At 47.5% G+C, this 24,808-nt stretch overlaps 1 protein-coding gene across 2 annotated transcripts in view; it reads right to left on the bottom strand.

The window, feature by feature from the left end:
• The window catches only part of LOC144172565 (putative phospholipase B-like 2), a 113,232-nt gene that overhangs the window by 83,358 nt on the left and 5,066 nt on the right, over positions 1 to 24,808 (bottom strand). For both annotated transcript variants that reach the window (XM_077701235.1, XM_077701234.1), the window contains exons 3-7: positions 16,388 to 16,634; positions 9,201 to 9,307; positions 6,741 to 6,952; positions 3,870 to 3,961; positions 1,256 to 1,416 (exon numbers count right to left, since the gene is read on the bottom strand). In XM_077701235.1, coding sequence (XP_077557361.1) covers positions 1,256 to 1,416; positions 3,870 to 3,961; positions 6,741 to 6,952; positions 9,201 to 9,307; positions 16,388 to 16,634 — 819 coding nt within the window. The remainder of the gene's footprint in view (positions 1 to 1,255; positions 1,417 to 3,869; positions 3,962 to 6,740; positions 6,953 to 9,200; positions 9,308 to 16,387; positions 16,635 to 24,808) is intronic.

The following is a 24,808-nucleotide window of genomic DNA, read 5'->3' on the forward strand; positions in this document are numbered from 1 at the left end:
CCAGCGAAAAAAAAAATGTGCGAAATCTGCAGCTGAGCATGATTTGTTGGTCGGTGGCTGTCTTGTGGGTGTGCTTGGCGAGCCACGTCGTGCTGTCGGATCGCTTCGGCAAAGGTTTCTGGCGTCTTTTCCGTGACGGACATGACGTTAGTGAAATATTAGGGGTATCGCGGTACAAACCACTTTTGCCTTAAAATATAAAACACGAAAATGAACAATATTATAATGTATAATATATTCGTTACAGCTAGAGGTGTCTTCCCCGCAAGAAGACCGTTTATGTAGGAGTGCACCCTTTGCACGCCACTTGCTTCGTTGTACTGGCGTCATTTCCGTGCCGGATATGACGTCAGCGAAATCTTCGTGTATCCGAGAATAAAACACTTTCATGTTAATATAGATACAAAAAATAACAAATCAAGCCCGACAAAAGACCATGCTCTGGCACATGGTCTCTCATACCACACTCCTCTAGATACGCAACTTCGGCGTCGAGAAGGGACAAAGAAGGAGCGATAACGCGATAACGATACCGCGCGCATGCGGAAATGCTTTTATCAGGTTTGACTCGTTATTTTTTGTATCATTAAATTTTTTCGAGCACTATTGTTATATGTTTGTGTTCCTTGAATAAAAGTTTAGTTGAATTCAGCGCGTTTTTTGTCTTCCTTTTTCCTTTGTACCGTCTATTCTTGTGCTGTGAAGATGAACCTTTACCTACTAGCACGGTTTTCTACATCAGTACACCAAGGGCAGTTTGTATTGGATCCCCCCACGTCAACGTCGCAGGGGTTACCGGAAGGTTATTTTCTATCAGTAGGTTCTCGTGTCTACTCGCCAACTTTTTTAAATTCAAAGACCCAACCACTATAGGTTAAACCACGGGCCAACACGACTCACAATTCCCGGGACCCGCAAGCGAAGCCAGTGCGTCTTCGTCGAGATTTGTTTTTGCCGATTTACAGCCGTTGTGCAATGCAGGATGCTTTTGAAGAAGTGTCCGCAAAGCATTTTATGGTTTTGAGTGTACCGTACCGAGGACACCATAGCCGGTATTCCGTTCTCAGCTGTAGCTCCGTGGGGAGAGTTTGAGCCACAGCGTATGATTGGGTTCCGAACTCAGGTGTGGGTAGTAGAGAGTCACTGCCGTAGTATCCACAAGGACTGAGAAACTCTGGTCGGCGACATTATCTTCTTGTTGATTTCTCTTATAACTGAGCATCATCGTTAAAAAAAACGTGAGTTTTCGACTCACGTGCCGCTGCTGCTCTTGGAGTATATCTGAAGCCACTCGTGAGCCGTCCTGGCGAGTCGGCACGCCGCAAGGCTGCGGAAGGGAGACGGCACGGTGTTATCGGGACTCAGTCTGCTCCACAGGTTGTCGTTCTGGTTGCGAACGCCGGTGCCCAGAATAGCCTGCAGGTGCGTGTAGGTGGCAACACATATTCCTGCTAACTTTACCCTTATTAGCCAGCGATAAAATATAAGCGATGAAATGCTACTTTCTCGTACACTGGCAGAAATCCAGCCACATTGAACCTTTATTCATTAACACAAACACCATGACTTGTAATTGATTCCTATTTTTATAGTAGTACCGCGGCCATTGGACAATAAATGTTGACAAAAGGTACCGCGTCTTTACGAATTCATTTAAAGAGCACAGTCACTTTTAAGTAGGACATTCAAGATGTCAACGAATAAAAATGTCATTTTGAAGCTTCCAAAACCACAGATGTTGCTTTATTAGCCAAGTCAGGGGTTCAGTCAGAGGGCGGGTGCAGCGGCAAGACAATTTTTAAAAGGTTTAAGCGCGAGACACATGGACGATTGGTGCATGTGATTCGCATGCGTCTGATCGTTACGAGTGATTGTTAGGACTGGTTTTGGCGCCGTTCGCTGGTCAGAGAGGCTCACGACGCGCGACTGGAAATACAGATGCAGTCGTGCCATCGTTGCGATCGTGGTGCCGTCACAGCCAATGAGAGCCCGTAGGTGTTATAGCTGAGAAAGTTTCTTTCAAAGCCCCACGGAGGAGCCAGTGGCAATCGCAGGCATTTTGTGTTGTGCTCCCCCATGGCCGCCGCCGACCTGTTCGCTCTCCGCCTCGTAGACAAATGTTTCCAGCGGTACCTACAGCATGGACGAGCGGAATGATGGTTGCTAAAATATGTTCCCACACCGCTCTACTGATCATATAAAAATGCAATGTATAACGGAATAGCACTGTTCATTTTCACATCAAGTTGTTAAATGTTTTATTTTCTTTCTCGGATTTCTCTTGCACATCTCTCAATCGGCCGGAACGCGCCTAGACAGGGAGGCCACCATAGAACGGAAACAGTGGGCAGGACAACGCCGACGACGCATCGCACGCGCACTTTAGGTAATGTGTCTCACATTCACGCCTATGACTGGTAGTGGCGACCATTGTAACTATCAGTGGCATGCGAATCGCATGAACCAGGCGTCCACGTGTCTCGCGCGCTTTATGCAACCGGCCTCTGTAATCAGCAACGGCACGGTGACGAAGCAGATGCGAAGGCCGTGGGTTGTATGGGGTTCCGAACGTTCGGCCTCACGTTAGTAGGGCTGTGCAAACGAGCATCTCCATGTTTAATGCGGATCTGTCTATACGAGATTTGCAATAAATCGTCCTTTACTTACGTCTACGCTATTTGACAACACGAATCAACAATATTAAGTCAAAATAATGGAGAATATTTTGATTAACCTTAATTTTCGAAACCATGCTGCCCACAGGAGTGAAAATCATTTGATATAACGTGTTATTTTACTCGCATATTAACTGTTGCTACCCTATGAGACGGAATCCCATAGCCTAAATGTACATGTGATTCATGCCCTGCAAAGCAAGACACTTAAGAAATACATCTAACAACTCTTGTGCCTACACTCCCACCAAGCTCTTCCTGACACATAACGTAATAAAAATACATCACTTCGTCCCTTACCGCAACATATTAGGCAGTGTCGCAATCGAACTATTGAAATTTGAAAGCATGGCGCTTGGATAACTAATTACGGAAATCCAAATGCTGAAACAAAAGCAGAATTGCCAAATCTTTGTCAGGCAAATAAGAATAATGTCAAATTGTGTACCTTGCTTTCCTTCTAACTCAATTATTCTGGACCAAGTGATCGAAACAGATTGTAGCGCAGGCTTTTCCCGGTGGCTACGCGTGGCAACTGCAAGATAGTCTTCTTTCCGCGCGAAACTGTTCCTTAAAAACTCACAATTTTTTCATGAACTTATGAGAAAATGTTTATCAGTATTGCGCGCACTTTCAGTTTTTCCGATTACTGCCCTAAGAAATGTGTGTAACAAGGGCTGTTACGCGTTTCCTGTTATTGTAAAAAAAAATTTAAAGCATCTCTCCGCGAGGGGGACTCGAGAAAATGCGTCGCATAGGGGGTGGGTGTATTGCTTTAACGTTTAGTGTTTGGGGAGTTGGTGGTAGTGAATGCGTTGTATCAGCAGCTTCTTGACGTAGTTTGAATGAGTCAAGGATATAAGGCGCGTTCGTAGCCTTTCAATCTGTGTCGGCTTTGTGGCGCAGTGGGAAGTTCAAGGGTTTGTGCCCTGGCTGTTCTTCTGCCTTCATGGTGCTGCGGGGTCATATTTCTTGGCAGGAGAGCAATTTGTAGCTTCGACCTAATTTCCGGTGGAATGTCTTCGGCATTCTCTACGGCCCGCGTCATAGCCCAGTGCTTCTAAGCGTTAAAACCCTGTAGTTTGAGCGTTTCGGCACACACATAATCGCGCAAAATGTGCCTGTTGAACACTGCATTGTCGGCCACCAAACACGATGAAAGTGCCCGACATTACCAACAATCGCATAACGCACCAAGTTCGTGGCCGTGAGATAGAAGTCGTCACCCGAGGAGATGCTTCCAGGGTAGCCTGAGAATGTGACCACAGTTGACCACACGGGATGTCCTGGGTGCAACAAAATAACATATATGCATCGTTCTCCCTATAGTTAAACGACACTGCAGGGGACATCTGTAAAATTAACGCTTTATTGTAATATCCTTCTCAAAATGTGAGACGCTTGAAATAATTCAGTTTTGGCACGTGATCAGGAGAATGAATTCGGTTTTTGTCCTTCATTGCTTCATTTTCCCCCCTTTATTTTGCGCCTTATAATGTCGCACATGCGTAGTACGCATTTTCGTTCATATTGTGTTTCTTCACTCAAATAAAAATCAGTTGAGTTTGCGCCATGTTTGTCTAGTCGTCTTCTCTTGTGTCCTCGTCGTATGTGCAGTTTTTCTTTTTCACAGTTTAACGCTCTCGTTTTTTTCCGCGTAACTAAAGTAATCCTTCACTGTTGACCCTGCGATTACTAGCCCGTTTATTATGGCGACTGCAACCGTGACAGCTCGTGTACAGCCGTAGTGAACGCTGGCCGTGACTTGCTCCTCTTGCTATATTCATAGGTACGCTCTTTGCGGACGCTGTCAAGAAGTCATGTCCCCAAAACCCTACCCCTGGACAAAGAACACTCCAAACACTGCAAAAACGAGACACCGTTTTCGAATCGACCATTGGTCGCCGTGGAGTAGCGAGTGGATCAAGCGGGCACTTAACCCTACGTGGTATCACACCGCTATTTTGTAACGCACTTTGCAACAGACCAGTTTGGGACGCACAGGTACATACTAACATAATATCTGTCGCTGTATTCATAGAAGTTTACACTCATATACAGCAGAGGGAAATCTAGCGCCAGTGTCTAGGGGAGCCGTGCTTCAGCGAGGTCATGTACGAAGCAGGCACGTTCCACTTGTCCTTGGCATGATTCAAAAACAGGCTTTAAAGTTGGCCCTGGCTGCAACAAAGCCACTATATTACTGTCAAAAATTGTTCATATTTGTTTTGTTATTGTAAAATGGAAGGTTTAAAAAGATTTATATGTCAGAGAATATTTACAAGCGTCGATACGATGAACAAAAAATGTTACCTTTTTCATTGATTTAGGCTTCGAGGAAAAAAAGAGGCCTTGTGGCTAGCCAAGCCAATTAGGCCAGGAACGTCGCTCGTTGCAATGGCGGCGCCCACGTTGGTCCGCCATTGCAGCGCAGGATTTCCCTCTAGTTTACATTAGTATGAGACTGAACGGCTGTAATCAGAGTTACTCAATATGTGTCAGTCGGGAAACTCTCAATAGGCCTTACGTATCACAAGCCAGTCTTCGGTTGCTCCTCCCCCCTGGATGTGCATGCACGGGGCAAGTTTACTAGCCTGTCGTCTGGCGAGAAAAAGTTGAACTATTACTCATGTGTGCGTGGCTGCTGCTGTAAGTCATAAAAAGAAGAACAGTAAAAACGAAAGCAAATTTTTCTTTGTGTTTGTCTTCTTGTTTAAAAAGCAATCGTTGTTTTACAGAAAGTTTCTGTTTGAGTGATAGTTTAGCAAAGTTCAATTTTCGTCCGCTAGGGGCGCCCCAGTACACTTGCCCCTCCCCGCTTCAAAGGGGAAACCAATAGGAATCATCATCACCATCAGTAAGATGACATGTCATCACACCGCTGCAAAGGGGAAACCAATAGCAATCATCATCATCACCACCATCCATTTCAAAGCGGCAGGGGGGCAAGCGCCACCTGGATTCTGAAGCGGAATTTCGCAAGTGGTATATATTGAAGAACTCTGGCTGTAATCGCATGCCGTAGTGGCCGCAGCATAGCACCTGGCAACCTTCCTCGTTTCCTGGCCTGGCTAGCGAGGTGGATTGTTTCCGCTTTGGAATCCAAAATCCGCAAAAGGGGCTGAAATGTTCTTGCTCCTTCGTCTTGCGTAAAGCCACAAAAATCCCTAAGAAATCAATATTTTCAATCTACCCTTTTTTATCAATAAAACAACTTTCAATCATCTCTTATCATTTCTTACAGTTTATTATTGTTATTTTCTTCGCGTCTATACAAAATATTTGAGCTCATTGGTCAGCCGTGCCAAGTAACGATATAAAGTACTTACACCCTACATGGCGGCCCGCTCCTTGAAGGGCTGGTCGCCTGAACATTAGCGCCTGATTTCCACACGGAGTTTTTCAGTGTGACCCGCCGCGGTGGCTCAGTGGCTAAGGCGTTGCGCTGCTGAGCACGAGGTCGCGGGTTTGATTCCCGGCCGCGGCGGCCCCTTTTCTGATGGTGGCGAAAAGCAAAACCGCCCGTGTGTACGAGATTTCGTCGCACGATAAAGATCCCCAGGTGGTCAAAATTAATCCGGAGCCCTCCACTACGGCGCGCCTCATCGTCTGCGTTGCGTCGGCGCGTTAAACCCTACAATCAATCAATCAGTTTGTCAGTGTGAAAGTCATGGTAAACCTTGAGTAGCCTCTGCTAGAGCGTTGGGTTTCCTCGACGTCTACTCGACCGACGATTCATAGTGTAACGCTAGTAAGAAACCGCTTGTGCTTGGAATCACAGTTCCCTCACCTGGATCCCATTCTGGCTACCTTGATATTTCTACAGGCGCGAAAATTACCAAGGCGACGGGCACCTTTAGACGACAAGGAGTTCGTATTCGAAATGAGCTAGTCCTGTATCGTCAAACAGTTGCTTAATAGTGCTTACCAGGACTCGATCACGGAACTGTACGCATTAACTTAAAGCGACCGTGTCCAGTGAAGACCTTGAGGCAGAGGAGCAAGCAAGTCCACGTGGTTGCTTGAGCAGTACGCATTCATTAGCACAACTACAAAGAGACTCACCAGATCCGGGCAGCAAGCCGTAGTGGAACTCGTACTTTTTAAGCAGTTTGTTCATAGTGCCGTAGTGGCCCCAGGTCGCGTGTGACGAGAACGCCTCGCTGTTGTCCCGCCCCATCTTGAAGAAGGCCACGCCGAGGTCCCGGGGCGCCTTGGGTCCACGCTTCTTGAACGCCCACTCCAGGTCTCCGATGTCTTTGTAGAGGTTGAGCAGTCTGCATGGAAAATCACAATGAAGTTCTAATTTTGACTGCAGTGGAAGTACTGTCCTCGGGAAATTCAGTCGGAAATGACAGATTGTTCCGGGCACCCGCCGTGGTGGCTCAGTGGCTGAGGGGTTGTGCTGCTGAAACCAAGGACGCGGGTTCGATTCCCGGTCACTGTGTTTAGTTTTCTAATGGCGACAAAAAGCGAAAACGCCGCTCTGGCTAGATTGAGGCCCGCGTTGAAGGTATCCAGGTGGTCAAAATTAATCCGGAGCCCTCCACTACGGTGTGCATCGTAGCCCAAGCGACGCTTCGGCGTGTTCAACCCTAAAATTGGACAATTAGATTGTTTCCAGGCTACAAGACACCGTATTGCTGAAAACCATGCCTGTGACTCGTCTATTTATTCTTTGTTACTGGAACCTTACCGCGACGCCTAAAGTCCTATTGTGTCCTAGAAGTGTGTGTTCACTCCTTGTGTGCACCGCACCACTAGCCGAATCTTGATAAGGAAAGTATGTTGCATTGTGGTCGCTTTTCCAGACTGTTCCTATTTAACCCACAATGTCCTCGACAGAAATCATTATGTCCAGCAACGAGAGCACTTTAGAAAAATGCGTGACGAAGATTCGAGCCGGATTCCTTTCGCCGACGTTCGTCTTCTCCAGGTCACTTGGTTGAATGCTTCTCGACATTGCATATTGCTTAAGTTCTTCGCAAGGCCTAAGTTCCCTGCAATCACGTCTAGTCCCTCAACAACCCCGCGTTGTCCTTGACCATGTAACAATCTCGCACTTTTACACGGTACCCACAAAGGTGTCATAGCTTTTATGCAGTCATGAAGTCTTGGGACTCTGCCAGCAGAAAGCCTTCGAAGGCAGTCACCTGAATCTGATGCAACTTGTAGAGGCCGCTTTACCGATGGAGATATAATGAACATAATTTTCCAAGTACAATATTTTACATGGTATGTTTTCCAATGGGCATTTTATGGTGAGAAGGAAAATGCCGACGTGCTCATGTGGATTGTCCGCATACTGGCGTGTCCCAGAATGACCTAGTAAAGTCATGTGTTCCAGACCAGTTTCTTTGGCATTGTTGGCACATCCCTCATCTGCATGTTTCATGCATGCATCGGCTTCAGTCGGGACCAGCCATAACATGTGTTCTAAAGCGAAGCTTCATTGCCTCTCCTCCCGGTTTTATGGGGGATACTCTTGATGCTTTCTAGCCGATTTCCCCGGGGTAAAATTTGTATTCCACTAGATAACAAGAGCATCCGAGTATCGCGTGCCCCGTGGTGCCGGTAAGGCGACTGTAGGGGGCCGGCTGCGCCCGAGAAGTTAGACCAGATAACGCTGGCCTACCCGTGCCGCGCCCGAAGGCTCGGGCGGCGAAGCAACTGTCGGTCGTTAATGCGACTGGTCCTTGCGTGTTTTACGTAATTTGCGCTTGGAGCTGGTGACGTTTTCCAGCAAGGAGATTGAGACGTTAAACGCTTGCCGTTAGGTCTCCTATTCCTCGACACACTCACCACTGGTCACCGTTCCGAAAAACGAGCAGTTAGGCAAAACGCCATGACACAAAAAAATAAAAAATGTCACACGCAAGTTCATTGGAACCCATGTATGCCACTGTAAAAGCTCACACTTCAGAGGCATTGAGAGTTGACACCATTTGATTCTTAATAGGGCAAAGAAGAACCAAGTAGCGCCTAACTTGTAGCACAGAAATTGCTACTTTGATCCCTGAAAAGAGCTTTTCCACAATATTACCGCAGTTGACGCAGCCTAACTATCTGGGTAATTTTTTCTCCCTATTTCAACACCCGACACCAGAACCATTCATGGCACTGTTAATGGCGGAAGTAGTATGCATACCCTGCTGGCTCTTCTGCTTATAGCAGAATAATGGCCTTCGCATCCAAAACGCCAAAAAAGAGGCAAAAGAGTTCACATAGGTAAAAACACATGGATGGCAAAAAGGTTTCTAAACCATGGTTTACGCCTGCAACGCTTAAAAAAAGATGTCCTTTTCAGCAACAACTTATAAAAAACCGTTTACACTACAGTTCCTCGTGTCAGTACTCTGGTAGCTATTGGTCATTGTTAGAGTTTCTATCATTGCTAAATCACGTGCCACATAATTATGGCTTGCGAGATACTGACCCCGCTCGCGTAAACGTTCTACACCACACCCAAAATAACAACCTGCCTCCGTTTTCGAAAAAAGGATATCCACACAAGTGCGTACTCACATCAGTCGTTCAATGTCTGGAGGAAGCTCGTAAGGCTCGTACGGGATGGCGGTAGCTCGACTGAGGCCTCGCTGCATCCCGGATATTTGAAGCAGAGCCAACTCTACCTGCCAATTAGGAGCCATTTGGGTGTCTTGTGTGCACCGTTTACAAATGTTTACGGAAGCAGTTAGCAATATGTGCAATAGGTTTCAGAAGGTTATACAATGGAACCCCAAAAATACGTCCCCCGTATTCACGACGACCCTCTTCTTGCGACGGATCATCGTGGTCCTGAAAAACTCCCCATAGAAACAATGCTGTAAAAACACCGATGACATGGGGCTCGGGTGCATGCGGTCCGCTTCATACGATGGACGCTGGTACGGATAAACCGGTGCTTTTCTGCTATTTTTCCCCGCTTCGGCACCTCGATCTGACGTTCCATATTCGTAACGCCGTTTGACGTCGTTTGGTGTGCAAGGGTCTGCTGGCGGGTCGGACCACTTGCTGAACAGACGCTAGCAAGCAGGCGTTGGCTGGAATTATTCTGCGACGGCCCCACGCGGCAGCAGTACGTTAACGTGCCAACAGCAAGATGTCGACGTTCAGGTGGCGGGTGGACCATGAATTCGAAGTTCTGGTCGAGACGCTGACGAACGCGAAAACACATACGACGCAACCCCACGGCGATGACCGAACAGCCGCTCTCCACGCCCGCTGAATCGAAGTTCCTTCCTTTTACGACGCTCTCTCCCTATATCTCTGCTATCTGCTTATCAATGTCTTTCAAAGCCGTGTTGTTACTCCGCACCTTTCTTGCTAGAATGACTCATTTCACGCGTGTCCGACGCAAAGATGGAGACACGTACCCGTTTGCACCACCATTCTGGGTTACTCGCCTACCGCCGTAGTAAGTCACTGTAGCAAGACCGTGGTATAATATTCCCCGCGAGACCGTTTACTGATCAGTTTGAACAAGCCTATTTATTTCCAGATACTGGCTCTTGTGGGAAACAAAAACAGCTGTGTTGAGCTCTTTGACCCAATAGCGACGTCAAGGGACCAATGAAAGGGTGTCTCCACCATGTATGGAAATGACGCTTTTTTCGGCTCCGCCTTGTATTATCGTTCGTTTCGAATGGCCTTGGCAGTTTTACACTCACTCTTCCCCTCTCAATTTGCTCGACCACGTAGGCCTTATCTAGCGCCCGCAAGGTGCGGGCCTGCCGGTCTTTAAGGAGCGCCAGGCGCGGAGCTTGGCTGGCGGACTAGTAGATGCTATGGAGGGGACGGAGGGACACAATGCGGGCGTTGCTTTTTTAAGTTGGGATTTCAGCTGAAGATTCTCAAATCACGAAAGAACGTGTTAAAAATGTAGTGTAAATATGTTCTTAGCCCACCTGTCGCGTAAGACCGGCTAACCGGCCGTCATTTAACCGTACCCCGGTCGTACGACACCCCGGGCTTCGGGCGCTTTCTGGTGGTCCCATGAAAGTCGTATTATCGGGGTTCCACTGTACAACGAATGATTGTTAAAACAAAATGAAATGGTTTTGAGCTAACGACAGAGATGAGACCTGAAAAGTAAAACAAGGAAAGAAATAAATTTCAGAAATGTCTAAGTGAAAGCTATCATGTAATTGCGTATGGCATTACGCTATAAATCGATAAAATATGATTTTGGGCTAGTTGGTGCATATTTCGTCGAGAAAAAGAGTGTTAAAAAACACAACAGAAAAAAACAACGAACGATCAGGCAGATGCGCTACTAACTACTAACAAAACAACTTGTTTGTAGTGCATTTGCTCGTTGTTGTCCGCTCTTTCTGTCGTGCTCTTTAGCGCTCTTTTGCGTGAAGCTATACATCGAGTATATCTATAGTGGGCTTCACTTGGCTACACCAATGCATGGTCGGGAAGACATTTTTAGGTGAGAAATATACAGTTTTATATCATTGTACCAAGGCTCGAGCGGCTATTATTATATAGCACCTCACGATCCTACGTATTACCACAGAGTGCTACACACAAACTTTCTTTAAAGTTGGCTTCACTTCTTTGCACAGGAAGACTGGTGGAAAGACATTGTTATTATCAGAATTTATGCAGCGAACTTATGACACATCAATAGTTACAGTCGTGATGGCTGGTTCCCACGGCGGGTGTGCATCTGCATAGAAATGCTTAAAGGGGCATGACAAAATACGGTTGGTTCATTAAAGCTACTCCTTCGTCCAGAGAACACTGACACCTATGGATATTTCAAAAGGAACTGGCGAAGCTTGCACTATGTCACGGAGGGCATGAACCATAGCAAATATGCAGAATTTCTTGTGTTGCAACTTGCTTATTTACATGAACTGTCATCGCTAGCCACTGTGCTAGTATTACATAAAACACATAAAACACACCATAAAACACACACACATAAAACACAGCCAGGGTGTGTTTTATGCTAGTACATAAAACACACCCTGGCTTCCGCTAATCGCTCTTTCAGTTTTCTAAAGCGTAACCTTAAACATGCTCCTTCCGACATTCGAAAACTTGCCTCTACTACACTAATACGTCCTAAAATTGAGTATGCATCAGCCATTTGGGATCCCCATCAGGCATACATCGTAACTGATATTGAATCTCTGCAAAACCGGGCTGCTCGCTTCATATATTCAGACTACTCATTTCATTCTAGCGTCACAGCACTAAAACGTCGCGCCGAACTACCTGATCTAGTACATCGCCGCCAACTTTCCCGCCTATCACTGTTCCATAAGCTGTATCATCACGCGTCACTTCACGATGATTTCTTCGAGCCACCTCCAGTCATTTTCCCTCGCCGAGACCACTCCTACAAAGTTAAACGCACAAATTGCCACTCATCTGCCTTTGCCCGGTCTTTCATTCCACGCACCATTGTCGAATGGAATAATCTACCATCTCATATCGCTTCTCAAAAAGACAACACGAAATTCCAGGAACTAATTCAACAGCTAACCTAGCACTTTCCTCTTTTTTTTCCCCCGTCCTTGAAATTGTGTACTGAACATTTTTATTTTTGCTCTGTATTTTATTTTTGTTCTTGGTGTTCTGATAGATTGTACATCGTGTCGTGCTTGAATTTGAACCATCTGTATTATATTCCTGTCTTTTTTGTGTGCTATAATGATTTGATTACTGCGTTATCACTTTTTTCAAGTTAACAATGTGTATTTATTAGCGTTTTCAGTGTGAACATTCTTGCTTCTTTTTGTTCATTTTTTCCGCTTTACTGCGCTAATACAACACGTGTGCTATGTAACCCCCCTATGTAATACCCCCTCACGGGAGCCTTTAGGGGTATGTGAATAAATAAATAAATAAATAAATTAGTCACCGACCCATGCGTCGGCATCGTCGTGTTCTTCATGCCAAGCATTACATTAGCGTGACAAAACTGGAGCGACTACGTTCATTAAATAGCTTTATGATCAGCCGCATACTCTACCACCTCCCCCACATGCATATAACAAACACTCCAACACACGCCCTGGATGCCGTGCTCCGCAAACCATACCGCGTGGCATTGCTCCTTCCTCCCGGGGCTCCTACCAATCGACTTATGTCACTAGGCATCCATAACACCATTTCGGAAATTCTTGAGGCCCACCGGAGAGCCCAACTCGCCAGCCTCTTCCCCACACCCACGGGCCATTACGTACTCCAAATCACAGGTCATACACTCCTCACAACAACCACTACCCCCCAACCTATTCCACGCAACATCCGAGCTCTCATCGGCATCAAACCGCTTCCCCGTCACATGCACCCCATATTCTATGCCTACCGCCGAGCAGCTCGTGCAAGTCATCATGCAAAACTCCGCCCCCCTGACAAACACACTATGTACGAATATGCAGTTAAATACCCACATGAACCGGCCTATGCCCTCGCGGTTACGGACCTGACATCAACGTCCCGAGACACACTGCCATCTCCACCTCATGTGCAACTACGGCGGAAGAAGCGGCCATTGCCCTTGCACTCTTCCAGAGCCCCAGAGCCCCACCATAATCACGGTCCTATCATACTCGCAACAGGACATCTGGCACTTCTCCAAAGGCGTTATATCCCCCGTAGCCCTCAAAAGTCTTCTCCAAAGCTCCCCGACCGACCCCGTGCACCTGGTGTGGACCCCAGCACACACCGGCATAGGTCCTAACGAGGCAGCGAATGCACACGCTCGAGCTCTTACTTCCTGGACCGCTGTTTCTCGTACACCTTTGCATGGGCCTCCCGAGACCGAGACCTACGAGTCTCTCCTTAGTTTCAGGGAACTTACCTTTCATTACCGCCTCCTCCACCGTACCTTCCCCCCCCACATCCACACCTATCCCCCGAGGCTGCCCACATGAGACGGATACTACACACGCATACGTTCCCTCATCGAACTCAACTAATACATACACATCCACATCAATTCCACACACCAACTTCCCCAAGTGTGGCCAGCTGGATACTCTCACTCTCTTTGCGAATGTCCTGCTGACCCATATTCCCCACTCCCCTCCTCATCCCACTGGAAGCAGGCCCTGCGCAGCTTCGACGAGTCCAGCCAAGTGCTGGTCACCTGCCGAGCTCTGGCGGGCGCGGCGGACCTCTAGTTTTCCGTCACCCCCTCGCTAACCCGTTTTTTTATAAAATAAAGTTTGCTTTTCTCTCTCTCTTACATTCGCGTGCATGCACGACGCATGTGCGGCGTTCCTAGAGTCGCGTCGAGGTTCAGTGGAGAAAGTGCTTCTTCAGTTCTTCCATTGGTGGTTGCTAGGCAAAGGGAGGGGCTGCTCAGGGTTTACGCAGTTTTTTTTGCTACGTCCACTGCGCGAACCGGGGACGTCGGGCAGTCGCTACGAGGCACGCGCTGACGAGCGGTCAACATTTTGTTTGTCATTTTTAACACGTTGCACGCCTACAGTACGGCCAGCATCAACCACTCCGCTGTTAAAACAGCCTGAGCTGTTGCCACTCCCCAGTCACCCTGAGGTCTTTAACACCTCACAGAATCTTGTTCGGGCGTTTGCCCACCGCCGAGGTAAGCTACCAACAAGTAAAACGACTGGACGGTAGTAGTCGGGCCTCTGGTTGCGTTTTTTAGCACCACTTGAATGCTCATGCGCAGTAGCACACGGATAACTGTGTTTTTGGTGTTCACTCATATTACGTCACTGTAGTAAAATGTCTCAAAGTGTTTAATATTTGTAGCGTTTTCCAGTCAAGAAGGTGTTTTTTGTAGGGGAGGTGAACCTGTGCCCCTTACGAGAAGCAATTTTTGACTCAAGAAAGTTCATGACCCGTGGATTTAAAAGTTATAGCTTGCATTCACTTGCGAGGCACGCATGCGGTAACTATGCGAGTGCGCTGTTACTGCTTACCTCGGGTTCCGCGGGATGGCAGCACTTGTCCATGCTATGCACATGACTTGTGCTGGATGGTCCAAACTCTACCCACCCGAACGCAAAGTAATGCCGCGAGCCAAATGTAAGAACGCGATTAATAACATCTCTGTTGCCAGCAGCGTTGAGATTCGGTTTGAAACGGAGCAGACGACACACGTCACTGTTTTTTTTGTTCGGGGTGCGGCGCAGTGGCACAAGCCGCGCGAGGTCCGTGAAGCTCAGACCATGTCGGAACCTGTTTCCAGTGTTTGCAAGCGAAGAAATTGACGGCTAAACGCTTTAATCAATACCACCTTTAAGATTAAGATCATCCTAATTCATAAGAAAGGCGACATGAAGGACTTGAAAAATTACATGCCGATCAGCTTACTGTCAGTCGTCTACAAGTTATTTACCAAGGTAATCGCTAACGGAATTTCTGCAACCTTAGATTTCAGTCAACCTAAAGAACAAGCAGGGTTCCGTAAAGGTTATTCAACAATGGACCATATTCACACGATCAATCAGGTGATAGAGAAGTGCGCTGAGTATACTGAACCCCTATATATAGCCTTCATAGATTATGAGAAAGCATTTGACTCGGTCGAAACCCTAGCAGTCATTCAGCCATTACGGAACCAGGGGGTAAATGAGCATTATGTAAGAATACTAGAGGATATCTACAATGGGTCTACAGCTACGATCATCCTCCATAGGGAGAGCAGTAAAATACCTATAAGAAAGGGTGTCAGACAAGGAGTCACAATCTCTCCAATGCTATTCACAGCATGTTTACAAGAAGTATTCAGAACGTTGGATTGGGAACAGGTGGGAGTAAGGGTTAATGGAGAATACCTCAGTAACCTCACATTTGCTGATGACGTTGCCTTGCTAAGTAACTCGGGGGACGAATTGCAAAGCATGCTTTCCGCACTGGACGAACAGAGTAGAACCGTGGGACTGAAAATTAATATGCAGAAAACTAAAGTAATGATCAATAACCTCGGGACAGCACAGCGGTTGGACATAGGTGGCGAGGCAGTGGAAGTGGTAAGCGAATATATCTACTTAGGCCAAGTTGTGACCCCAGATCCAAACCATGAGGCAGAGATAATTAGAAGGATCAGAATGGGGTGGGTTGCATATGGCAGACATTCTCAGATATTGAATAGCAGCCTACCATTGTCGCTGAAGAAGAAAGTGTATGACAGCTGCATCTTACCGGTACTCACCTACGGGGCAGAAACTTGGAGGGTTACTAAGAGGGTTCAACTTAAATTGAGAACGACTGAGCGGGCAATGGAGCGGAAAATGATAGGTGTAACATTAAGGGACAGGAAGAGAGCGGAGTGGGTCAGGGAGCAAACTGGTGTTAAAGACATATTAGTAGAAATTAAGAAGAAGAAATGGACGTGGGCAGGACATGTAATGCGAAGGCAAGATAACCGCTGGTCATTAAGGGTAACAGAGTGGATCCCTAGAGAAGGCAAGCGTTGCAGCGGGCGGCAGAAAGTTAGATGGGCAGATGAGATAAAGAAGTTTGCGGGGATAAATTGGTCACAGTTGGCACAAGACCGAGGCAATTGGAGAATAATGGGAGAGGCCTTTGCCCTGTAGTGGGCGTAGATAGGCTGGTGATGATGATGATGATGACCTTTAAGAAATTTGGGGTCGTGCTTCTAAACAGTTCACGTTGGCCGAGATTCCTTTTTGCTCAAATCAATGCTCACAGATATTCAAACTGTATGGGGTGAAGAATAACTGGCCATCAAATTGGTGAGTTGTTCCACTCGCCTGATGCCAGAAGGGGTCCTGGTCGCTGTACCGTACGGCGTTGTCGAACATGGAGCGCACGTTTGCGCGGTAGAAGGCGAAGAGCCTCTCGCAGAATGCCGGGTCCGGGTCGCAGTAGTGCGCGTAGACGTTGGCGAAGTGCTCGTCCGTCATGCTGCTCGTGGCAGCGCCCTCTGCGAAACCCGCCGCGTACGCCTGTTCCGAATCCCTGTAGCGCGAGTCTGTCTTCACGTACACGGACGCCCACCTGGAGCAAAAGAATACTTTTGACAAGAGGGGAAGCGGTGGTCTTCTTCTGCTCTCTGTTCTGTTCTGGATGTCGTAATGAGCTATGAAAAGTAAATTACTATTAAACTGCAGGCTGTAGTGGAAGCCGTGTGACACTTACATTATTCCTAGAAATAAGCATGAAAAGATCCGCAGTATATAAGAAATTCTTCAAAAATTCAGAGAATTGTCTGCTGATGCGTAGCATTGTTATACTGCTTGTCTTGAGTGTGAGGTCTTTACAGCGAGATTTTATCGTTTTTGTAAATCCGGTCCGACCACTTATCACCATTTACGCTGCTATAACAAGTACAGGTGGAGCTTTCGCGAAATCTATGTCATTGTGGAAATTCAGGGCATTACACAGTTCGCCATTTTCCGTATTTTTATATATTTTGCCTGTTTTTTGGGGGTTTCGAAATTGCGTTCAACCCAGTATCTGCATTAGCAGTAGTATAACGATTACAGATGGAACTGTTGCGAATTGTGAATTATTTTCAAAACTCAGGGCGTTACTGTGCGGTTCGCAATTTCCCCTAATTTTGCTTATATTTTCGTTATTTTTTGTTTTTTAAAGATTCGTGCAACCAATTCTTGAGGGACGGGCAAGCCGTAGCGACTGCGGAAGGGCTACGAGCTAGCACGGAGAGTAAACGCGCGCGTGACAGTCGATGCACTTTCTCGTTTCCGAGGATGCCGCAGTGTGCTGGCTACCAGTGAAGTGTAACGCAGTTACCGGATCCCCGGAGTTTCAGAACTTTGCGGCGAATGACTCTGGTGACGATGCTGGTGCATTTCACATTGGCACCGGCTTGAAACGTTGCTTGAGAGTCCGTGTACACATGGTAATGTACAGGGGAGCTCGTTGGGTCTTCCTGTAGAGCTGTATCGACACAGTCACAGATGGCCTGCAGCTGACCTTGTGTGCTGTCCTCCGGAGTGACACCGACGTGGTGACTGTGACCTTGAAGTCCAGTTGTCTCATCGAACCACGCCGTGGCGAACACAATGTGTGAGTCGGCTGTAGTGGGCATGTCAGCGTCTGTGTAGATTACACGCTCGTGTTTAAATGCCGCCTGTGTGGAGCGGGCGTGACGTTTCGCATATCCTGCTTTTCGACCAGCGTGGCGAGGTCCCGCGTTAACAGGTAGTGGCTTGCCATCTGTAATGGCAATATACTCCCGCGTAGGTGTGTGTAGCGTGAGTAATGGTAGACCATTAGTTTTCTAGCCTAGACGCCGCAGAGTGTCACAACGAGCCTCCGTTGCACGAAGCCGGACTTCTTGCGTGTGCCAGTGAGTGTCTCTGATCTCAGACAAGTCGTTAATAAGGTTGCAGCTCTTCAGCGCTTAGAGACGGGTGTAGCGGGGTAGTTCCATGACAATGCATCAAGCTTCGTTGCGAAGCTTTTCGAGTGCAAGTTTCTGCGTGCGATTGACGGGGTGGTAAGGAAGTCCGTACACAGTACGGGATAGTAGCAGTGCTTGCATGATCTGTGGCATCTCCCTTACAGTCACGCTTTTAGCACGGTTTGAAATAAGTCTGAGAACATGAACACTTTGCTTGCATGTAGTTAACTTTCTAAGGTGGATCAGTTGCCGACATCGATGCCCGAAGAGATGATCCGATGAAACGACGATTGCTGTCTCGTTGGCCGATGGCACATAGCTGAAGACGGTCTACTCCAAGCAAACTCAAAATGTACAACATGTACACTTTAATTGCATTGCGTATTTACAACTTTCATGGCTCATGATTGCATATGAAAGGTCCTCTCCTGACTCTGTCCTGTCTGTTCCCCTAAAACATATACTCCTCGGGTTTGCCAACAAACTCCTCCCCCAAGAGGGACGTCACAACATGAGAGTGAGGATGGCTCATTGATTAGCCCGCACTAGGGCACTGATTGGCCCCGTGACCAACAAAGCTAAGTGGGTTCAAAATAGCCGTGTGACTCACCTCTCTCACTCTCATATTGAAACCCAAAGGTCTTTAGTAGAACCGAAATGAAAACCTACCACCAAAAGCAGACCTAAGGACGGGAATCGGCTCTCGGCGGCATGTCTAAAGTATTGTCATACCGTGCACGCCTACGGGTGTGCTCCGCGCAGCCAAACTTTTTTTCCTTTCTAGATACGTGGAGCGCCTACCAAAGCCTGGTCTCATACCTATTGGCGCATCCTAGACGGGGAGTCGCCAGGTTCAGACGTGTGACGAACTGCAAACTTTGCCCAGTAATTTTGAGCTGTGTAACTATCACAGGCAGAACGTCTGATGACCTCTTCTTATGTTTGACCCAAGACTTGACTCGTTGACCGACCTCGAGCTCCTGTTCGGTTCAGGGTTCTCGTGGCAGTAATCGCGGTCGTTAAAATGTCAATGGTCCTCCTCCGCTGGCTTCTCAAACGAACGCAACGAAAGTCCCCCTTGAAAGCTTACATCCCTTTCAGCTATTACGGAGTGAACGACGCGTTTTAGGCGTCGTCTCCGTGCCCGCTCGTCGGGTGGACGCCAAAGTGCGGCAAATCACAAATGAGCCTCCTCGGTTTCTCCTTACGCCCATCTCTCCAAAGTCACCTCGGTCAGCGTAAAAGCAAACATCACGAAAGTAAACACTATACGTAACAAACAAGTAATAAATAATTAAGTGAGATGCGCGAACTTAAAAGGCGTCTTTAGTTTCATGGCACCAGGTAGAGGCGGCACGATTCTCGTCTAGATACATGCCCAGAATTCTGATGGACAGTTTCCTTAAAATCTCTTGGCTTCCAATCCGCAATCTGTAAGACTCCTTCTCCGCTTGTTTCGCCGTTGAACGCAAGCCCCCGTGAATGACCACGAATGCGGCCTTATCTGGGGCGATACTGAGGCCAACACGGCACGTGTAATCTTGTATGATGTCCAGCACCTGTTGGAGCATGGCCTCTTGGGCACATATGAAACCCTGGTGCGTCCACATGGTGATATAGTGTGCATGTGACATAGTCGGCTACCGCTTCCGACTCCACGGAAGCCCGTGTATGGCATTGTTGAAGAGTTACAGAGGGTAGCCGCAATAACTGAGCCTTGAGGCACTTGTACGTTGGGGTGATGTATAGCACTGGTCGCCTGGGCTATGTGTACTTGATTGGGGCGGTCTTGGGAGAAGGCTGCGGTGAAGTTATAAAACTTCCCGCATATATAAAGCTCTCGGGTCTTTCTCAAAACCATGTCATGCGGAACTGAATCAAAAACCGTCCTGATATTAATACCGACCACGGCACGAGGCTCGTTGGAGTACTTGTAAAGCTAGTCTTCTCGATGGCGAGGTAGCATAGGAAGCCATAGTGCGTTGCTGGCAACAGCTGGTGCTCCCCACATACCATTATAATTGTGTATTACCATGCTGTCCATAATTTGACACACGCACGATGTCAAGCGGATTTGTAGAAGTTTGGACATCGAAAGAGGCGACTGGCCTAGCTTCGGGATGGGTTTTACGATTGAGATTTTACATGCTTTATGTAGCTTGCCACTGTCCCAGATGCGGTTTATTTCAACAAGAAGTGCTGGCTTGTGGCTTTCCGGCAGGTTTCGCAAGTGGGCAACACATACTTTGTCCGGCCCTGGCGTGCTAGAAGTCAGGACGTGGTGTAATTTAGCCATTGTGAAAGGTACGCTTTAGCCTCCTCATCGGCAGACGTGCCGTCCGAATAGTCGGTAATTGCAGAAGGGTGAGTCGTCTGAGCGAAAAAGGCGGTGGCAGTCTCTTTGGCGAGCTCGTCTAGGCTCACACCTTTGTGAAGTGGGACCCGTGCAGCACCGTTAATTGTTTTGTGCTCTCCTAGGATGGATCGCATAAAAGCCGTGAGTTTCGAAGTGTGTGTGTGTGTGCGCCCATTGATAGTCTCGCACACATCCATCACACGCTCGGTGGCTAGTGCTTTAGTGTGACTCGACGTTCTTATGCACCTCGAAGAAATGTTGCTTGAGATATTGCCCACGACCCCACTTTTTATACTGACCAAAAATTCGCAAACGGCGTTTCCACAGCGCCACCAAGTGTCTGTCTGGCTCCGGGTGATCTGGAGGGGCACGCAATTTCTTGGTAGAATATTCTTAAGCCATGCACAACTGGTCTGTGAGATTTGGAATTCGGGCGGCTTGTGGCTCTTCCATTAAAATGCACCGATACTTGTCTCAGTGCGAAATGTACGCCGTCTTGACGTGGGACCCAGCGCTAGCTCGATGTGGACGTGGTTAGCCAGTGCTGAGAATTATTATAAGCAGGTGGTCACTTCCTAACCTGTCCTCGTAGAATTTCCACAAGGCCAGCTTTCGATGCGACACCCATGAGAGATTAGGTGTCGTGTCAGCGTGCTTTTTGGTTTTGCCTTATCGAGTGTACCTCTGCGGTGTGTTGAGCAATGTCAGGCCGCATGCCGTCGCGTCTGCAATGATGCGCTTGCCCGGAGCACTGGTCTTCCTATAACTCTAAGCCACACGGTGAGCGTTAAAATCTCCGAACATAACTGAAACGTCATTCGGGTAGAGCTACTGGAATTGCTGGACGAATCCGAGGTCCATGCTGGATAATTGCGGTTTTTAAAGACGATAGTCTTTCTTGGGCTACTTAAACACAGAAATTTTGGTCTGTCTGTCTGTCTGTCTGTCTGTCTGTCTGTCTGTCTGTCTGTCTGTCTGTCTGTCTGTCTGTCTGGGACTCGATTCTTTTTTTTTACAGCCTGCTTGGCGACAAGACAACACGGGCTGTTCAGTACACAAATTACTAGCTCCAGCTACCAATCGGCTGAAGGGAGTGGCTTAAAACATCTTAAATTGCGCTAGAACATCCAGAATGGGTAACCAGTCAGGCTCTTTCGGCATGACTCGATAAACGTCTCTTATATAAGCAACGCTTTCAATGAAGTACTCTTCACTGTGCGAGCATCCTCTTCGGCATTTTGAACCGCCATGCGACTTTTCCACATAGAATGCAAACTAAGTGCCATGAACATATCATAGGGTACGCCTCCATCATTGTTTACGGGCAAAAAGCGAATGCCATAAGGCGTTAATGGTAAGTCTTTTTTCAGGGTTCGCTGGAGGATGTCCCAGTGAAACACCGCATCCCAGCAGTCCAGAAAGATGTGCTAAATTGTTTCCAGCTTTTGGCATAGTCTACACTTAAGTGTCCATGGGAGTACATATAGTCCTTTTTCCTGCAGCCAGGGTTTTACCGGAAGCGTGCCGCTATGAAGTTTAAAGAAGAAAGATTTAACAGATGAACGTACTGGCATTCATTTCACTCTTTTTAGAACATCTTTTCCTGAACCCACTGCATATAACTGACGATAAACCTGAACAGGCAGACACACATCAATCATTTTTTTTGTACAAACGTTTCCGTGGTACACTGCTCAAATACTCCGAGGAAAACCGAACCCCTAAAATGCTAAAAGCATCCACCACTTTGCGCAAGAACCCACGCACACGTACACATCGCATTTCAGAAGTTGAAACTACATAGTCTGGAATGACATCACGTTGTCGGACTTGTACAACAGGACGTAGAAAGCAATCTCTCTGATCTCTCAGAAACAGAAACCTAGAAACTATTTGTCGGATAACCACCCGGCCAAAGGAAAACAATGCCTGAGCAATAGTCTTATATAGTCACAGCTAAATCTACCCGTCTATGTCCAGTGTAATGTTCATAGTTGTCAACATTGTTGAAGAAGAACAAGACATTACGCAAATATGAGACAACAAATCAATACAGAAGTGATATTTGCAGTGTTCCTTTATAAAAAAATCAAACATGCCTGGCATTTGCGAAATAAAATACTTCATCAACTGCAGAAAAAGAATTCACTCCACCGTCGCCTGCTGTCGCCCACGCCACTATTGCTTCTGGCGCCATTTGAAGAAATCAACCGGCAACAGTTACGCAAGGTTCCACTAGATAGGTTCCACGTTATGCTTGGAACGCACGTGGAGTAGGCAAACGCGGTTCTATAAACGTTGAAGTAGGGCGCCTCGATTAACGCGCGTCTTCGCCGTACGGCAGCGTTCGCATCGAGACACCCGGTTTGGAGCAGTGGAACGCGGGACATTTAAAATGATTTAAGCAAACCTTTGCGTCTTTATCTAGGAGCGCGACGCAATAGGAACAAATTGAGAGGTGAGCGGGAAAGCGAAGGGAGGCATTTACTTCGCAAAAGCCGATAAAGACTATCGTCTTTTGACGGCATTTGCAACGGAAGGAGCAGATACGCGGCCAATTTTTTGCTCGCGCCTTCTGGGCTTACATACGCACAAAACACCAAACTTGTTCACGGTGGCGATATCTCGACTCGACACGTTGCTACTAAAGTGAAAGCATGCACCTAATTGAGTATCGAGTTCTATTTGCGTAAACTCCCTGTGGATGAACAGTGCAGCTTTAACAGGTTGTGTGGGATCGTCGTGGGGTGCATATCCTCCATACAATAGGATGCTCTCGAGGGGTCCGTTAACCTCCTGAAGCTCGATATAATGGCTGAGTGTTTCGTCCGTAAATTAATTAAAATCTGTCGAGGAAGTCGTCTTTCCTCCTCCTAAAAGAGCGGCAGTTTCAGTGCAGTTCGGTCGTTCACGGGCGGTAACCCCTGAAGTTGAAGCTATTATTGTGTGTTATGCTGGATATCTTTCGTGCGCACAGAGGCTGTCGAAGATGGTGCTACGAAGCCGGTTTTCAACGCGACGATTCCCGCATAAACCAGTCTGTCCATGATGGTTCTAACGCACACCTCGACGCTGCGGTCGATTGTGTTCTGGCCTTGTAGCGAAGTTTGCACCACGCTGGGAGGCGACATCACCATGAATGTGGAGGCGTGCTCCGCGCGACTGCCCTGTAGGCGCGCTCGGAGTTCCTGCGCCACGCACCTTTCTCAGCAATGCGGGTGTTGACTTCAGCCAGCGCGCATTCCATTTCCCACCGAATTTCTTGTACCTGGTTGTTCGGGTCTCGCTCCTCTTTTCAGAGACCCGCGATCATAGCTTCGAGTTTGTGGCCTGTTGTATGAGGCAAAGTGAGTGAATCTTGTGGGGAGGACGGTTGGGCTGATCTTGGGATAGGAAGTATGGTCGACGTGGTGGAAGATGCATACGTGACCTTGTTATTGGTCGACTCTTTAGCGATTTGCGATCCTGGAGAAGCGGTGACCCTGTCTGACAGTGACGCAGCGGGGGCACCAACACTACGGCTCCTGCTGCGGCGGGGACGCATCTTGGAGAGTGTCATGTAGCGATTACCGTGGTTCCTACTAGACGAGCGACGCCTGCTGCTGCGGCGATTGCGACTACGCGAGCGCCGATCTTTTGCCAGCTCCTTGCTCCGTTCTTCCTACCGGCGACACGCGTTACGCGGTCCTGGCTGTGGAGGCAGTTGGCACGGAATGCTACCCATTAATATATTGTCTGGAGAAAAAGCCGAGTTGGACAGTATCGCACATCCCCGTGCACACTGATATCCGAGGGAAAAGCTGGGCACTTAACTGCTTCGACATTCTTTCTAAGAGCTTATGATATTTCTTGAGTGTTTGAAAGGCAACGTAAAATTACTGAACTTTATTGAGCAGAGATATAAAAGCAACCGTTGTAAGGGATCTTTTGAGCGTAGCATTTGTAAATGAAATTTTGGTGACTCTGAAGGTTGGTTTGCTGAATAACGTTGTCGGATTACTTATCTGCGCTTTCTTCGCTAGTGAACGTGCGAAATAAATTGCTAACGCACAGTACAATCAAAATCTCAAGCTTAGCTGCACTTGCAAAGTAACAGCAGGTTTACAGTGTGTAAACCAAGCTTCTGGGACCTCACAGTGAGCACAGATGTCCTGTTACGGCTGCGCTGTTGACCATTTGCATTGCTTTAAAATCTAACAGGGGCCCAGAACAGCGAGATGTGTTTGCAGTCTTGCGTAATGTCGCTTACAAACCATAACGATGACAAATGAAGTTGCTCTGTTGCGGATGTAGTAGAACGTTCCTTTTTATTTCTCGTTACGAAACAGTGCAACGGGTTCCCGGTAGCTAATCTGTTTAGTAAACTGAATCTTGCTTTAGGTTTGGCGTATAATTATTGAGGATTGGTTAAAAAAGGCAAGGCTAAAGGTTTTCTGTGCATTCAGCTGT

The sequence above is a fragment of the Haemaphysalis longicornis genome, unplaced genomic scaffold, assembly GCF_048455015.1.
Source record: "Haemaphysalis longicornis isolate Haplotype H1 unplaced genomic scaffold, Haemaphysalis longicornis Haplotype H1 scaffold_234, whole genome shotgun sequence".
In the NCBI taxonomy this organism is placed as follows: domain Eukaryota; kingdom Metazoa; phylum Arthropoda; class Arachnida; order Ixodida; family Ixodidae; genus Haemaphysalis; species Haemaphysalis longicornis.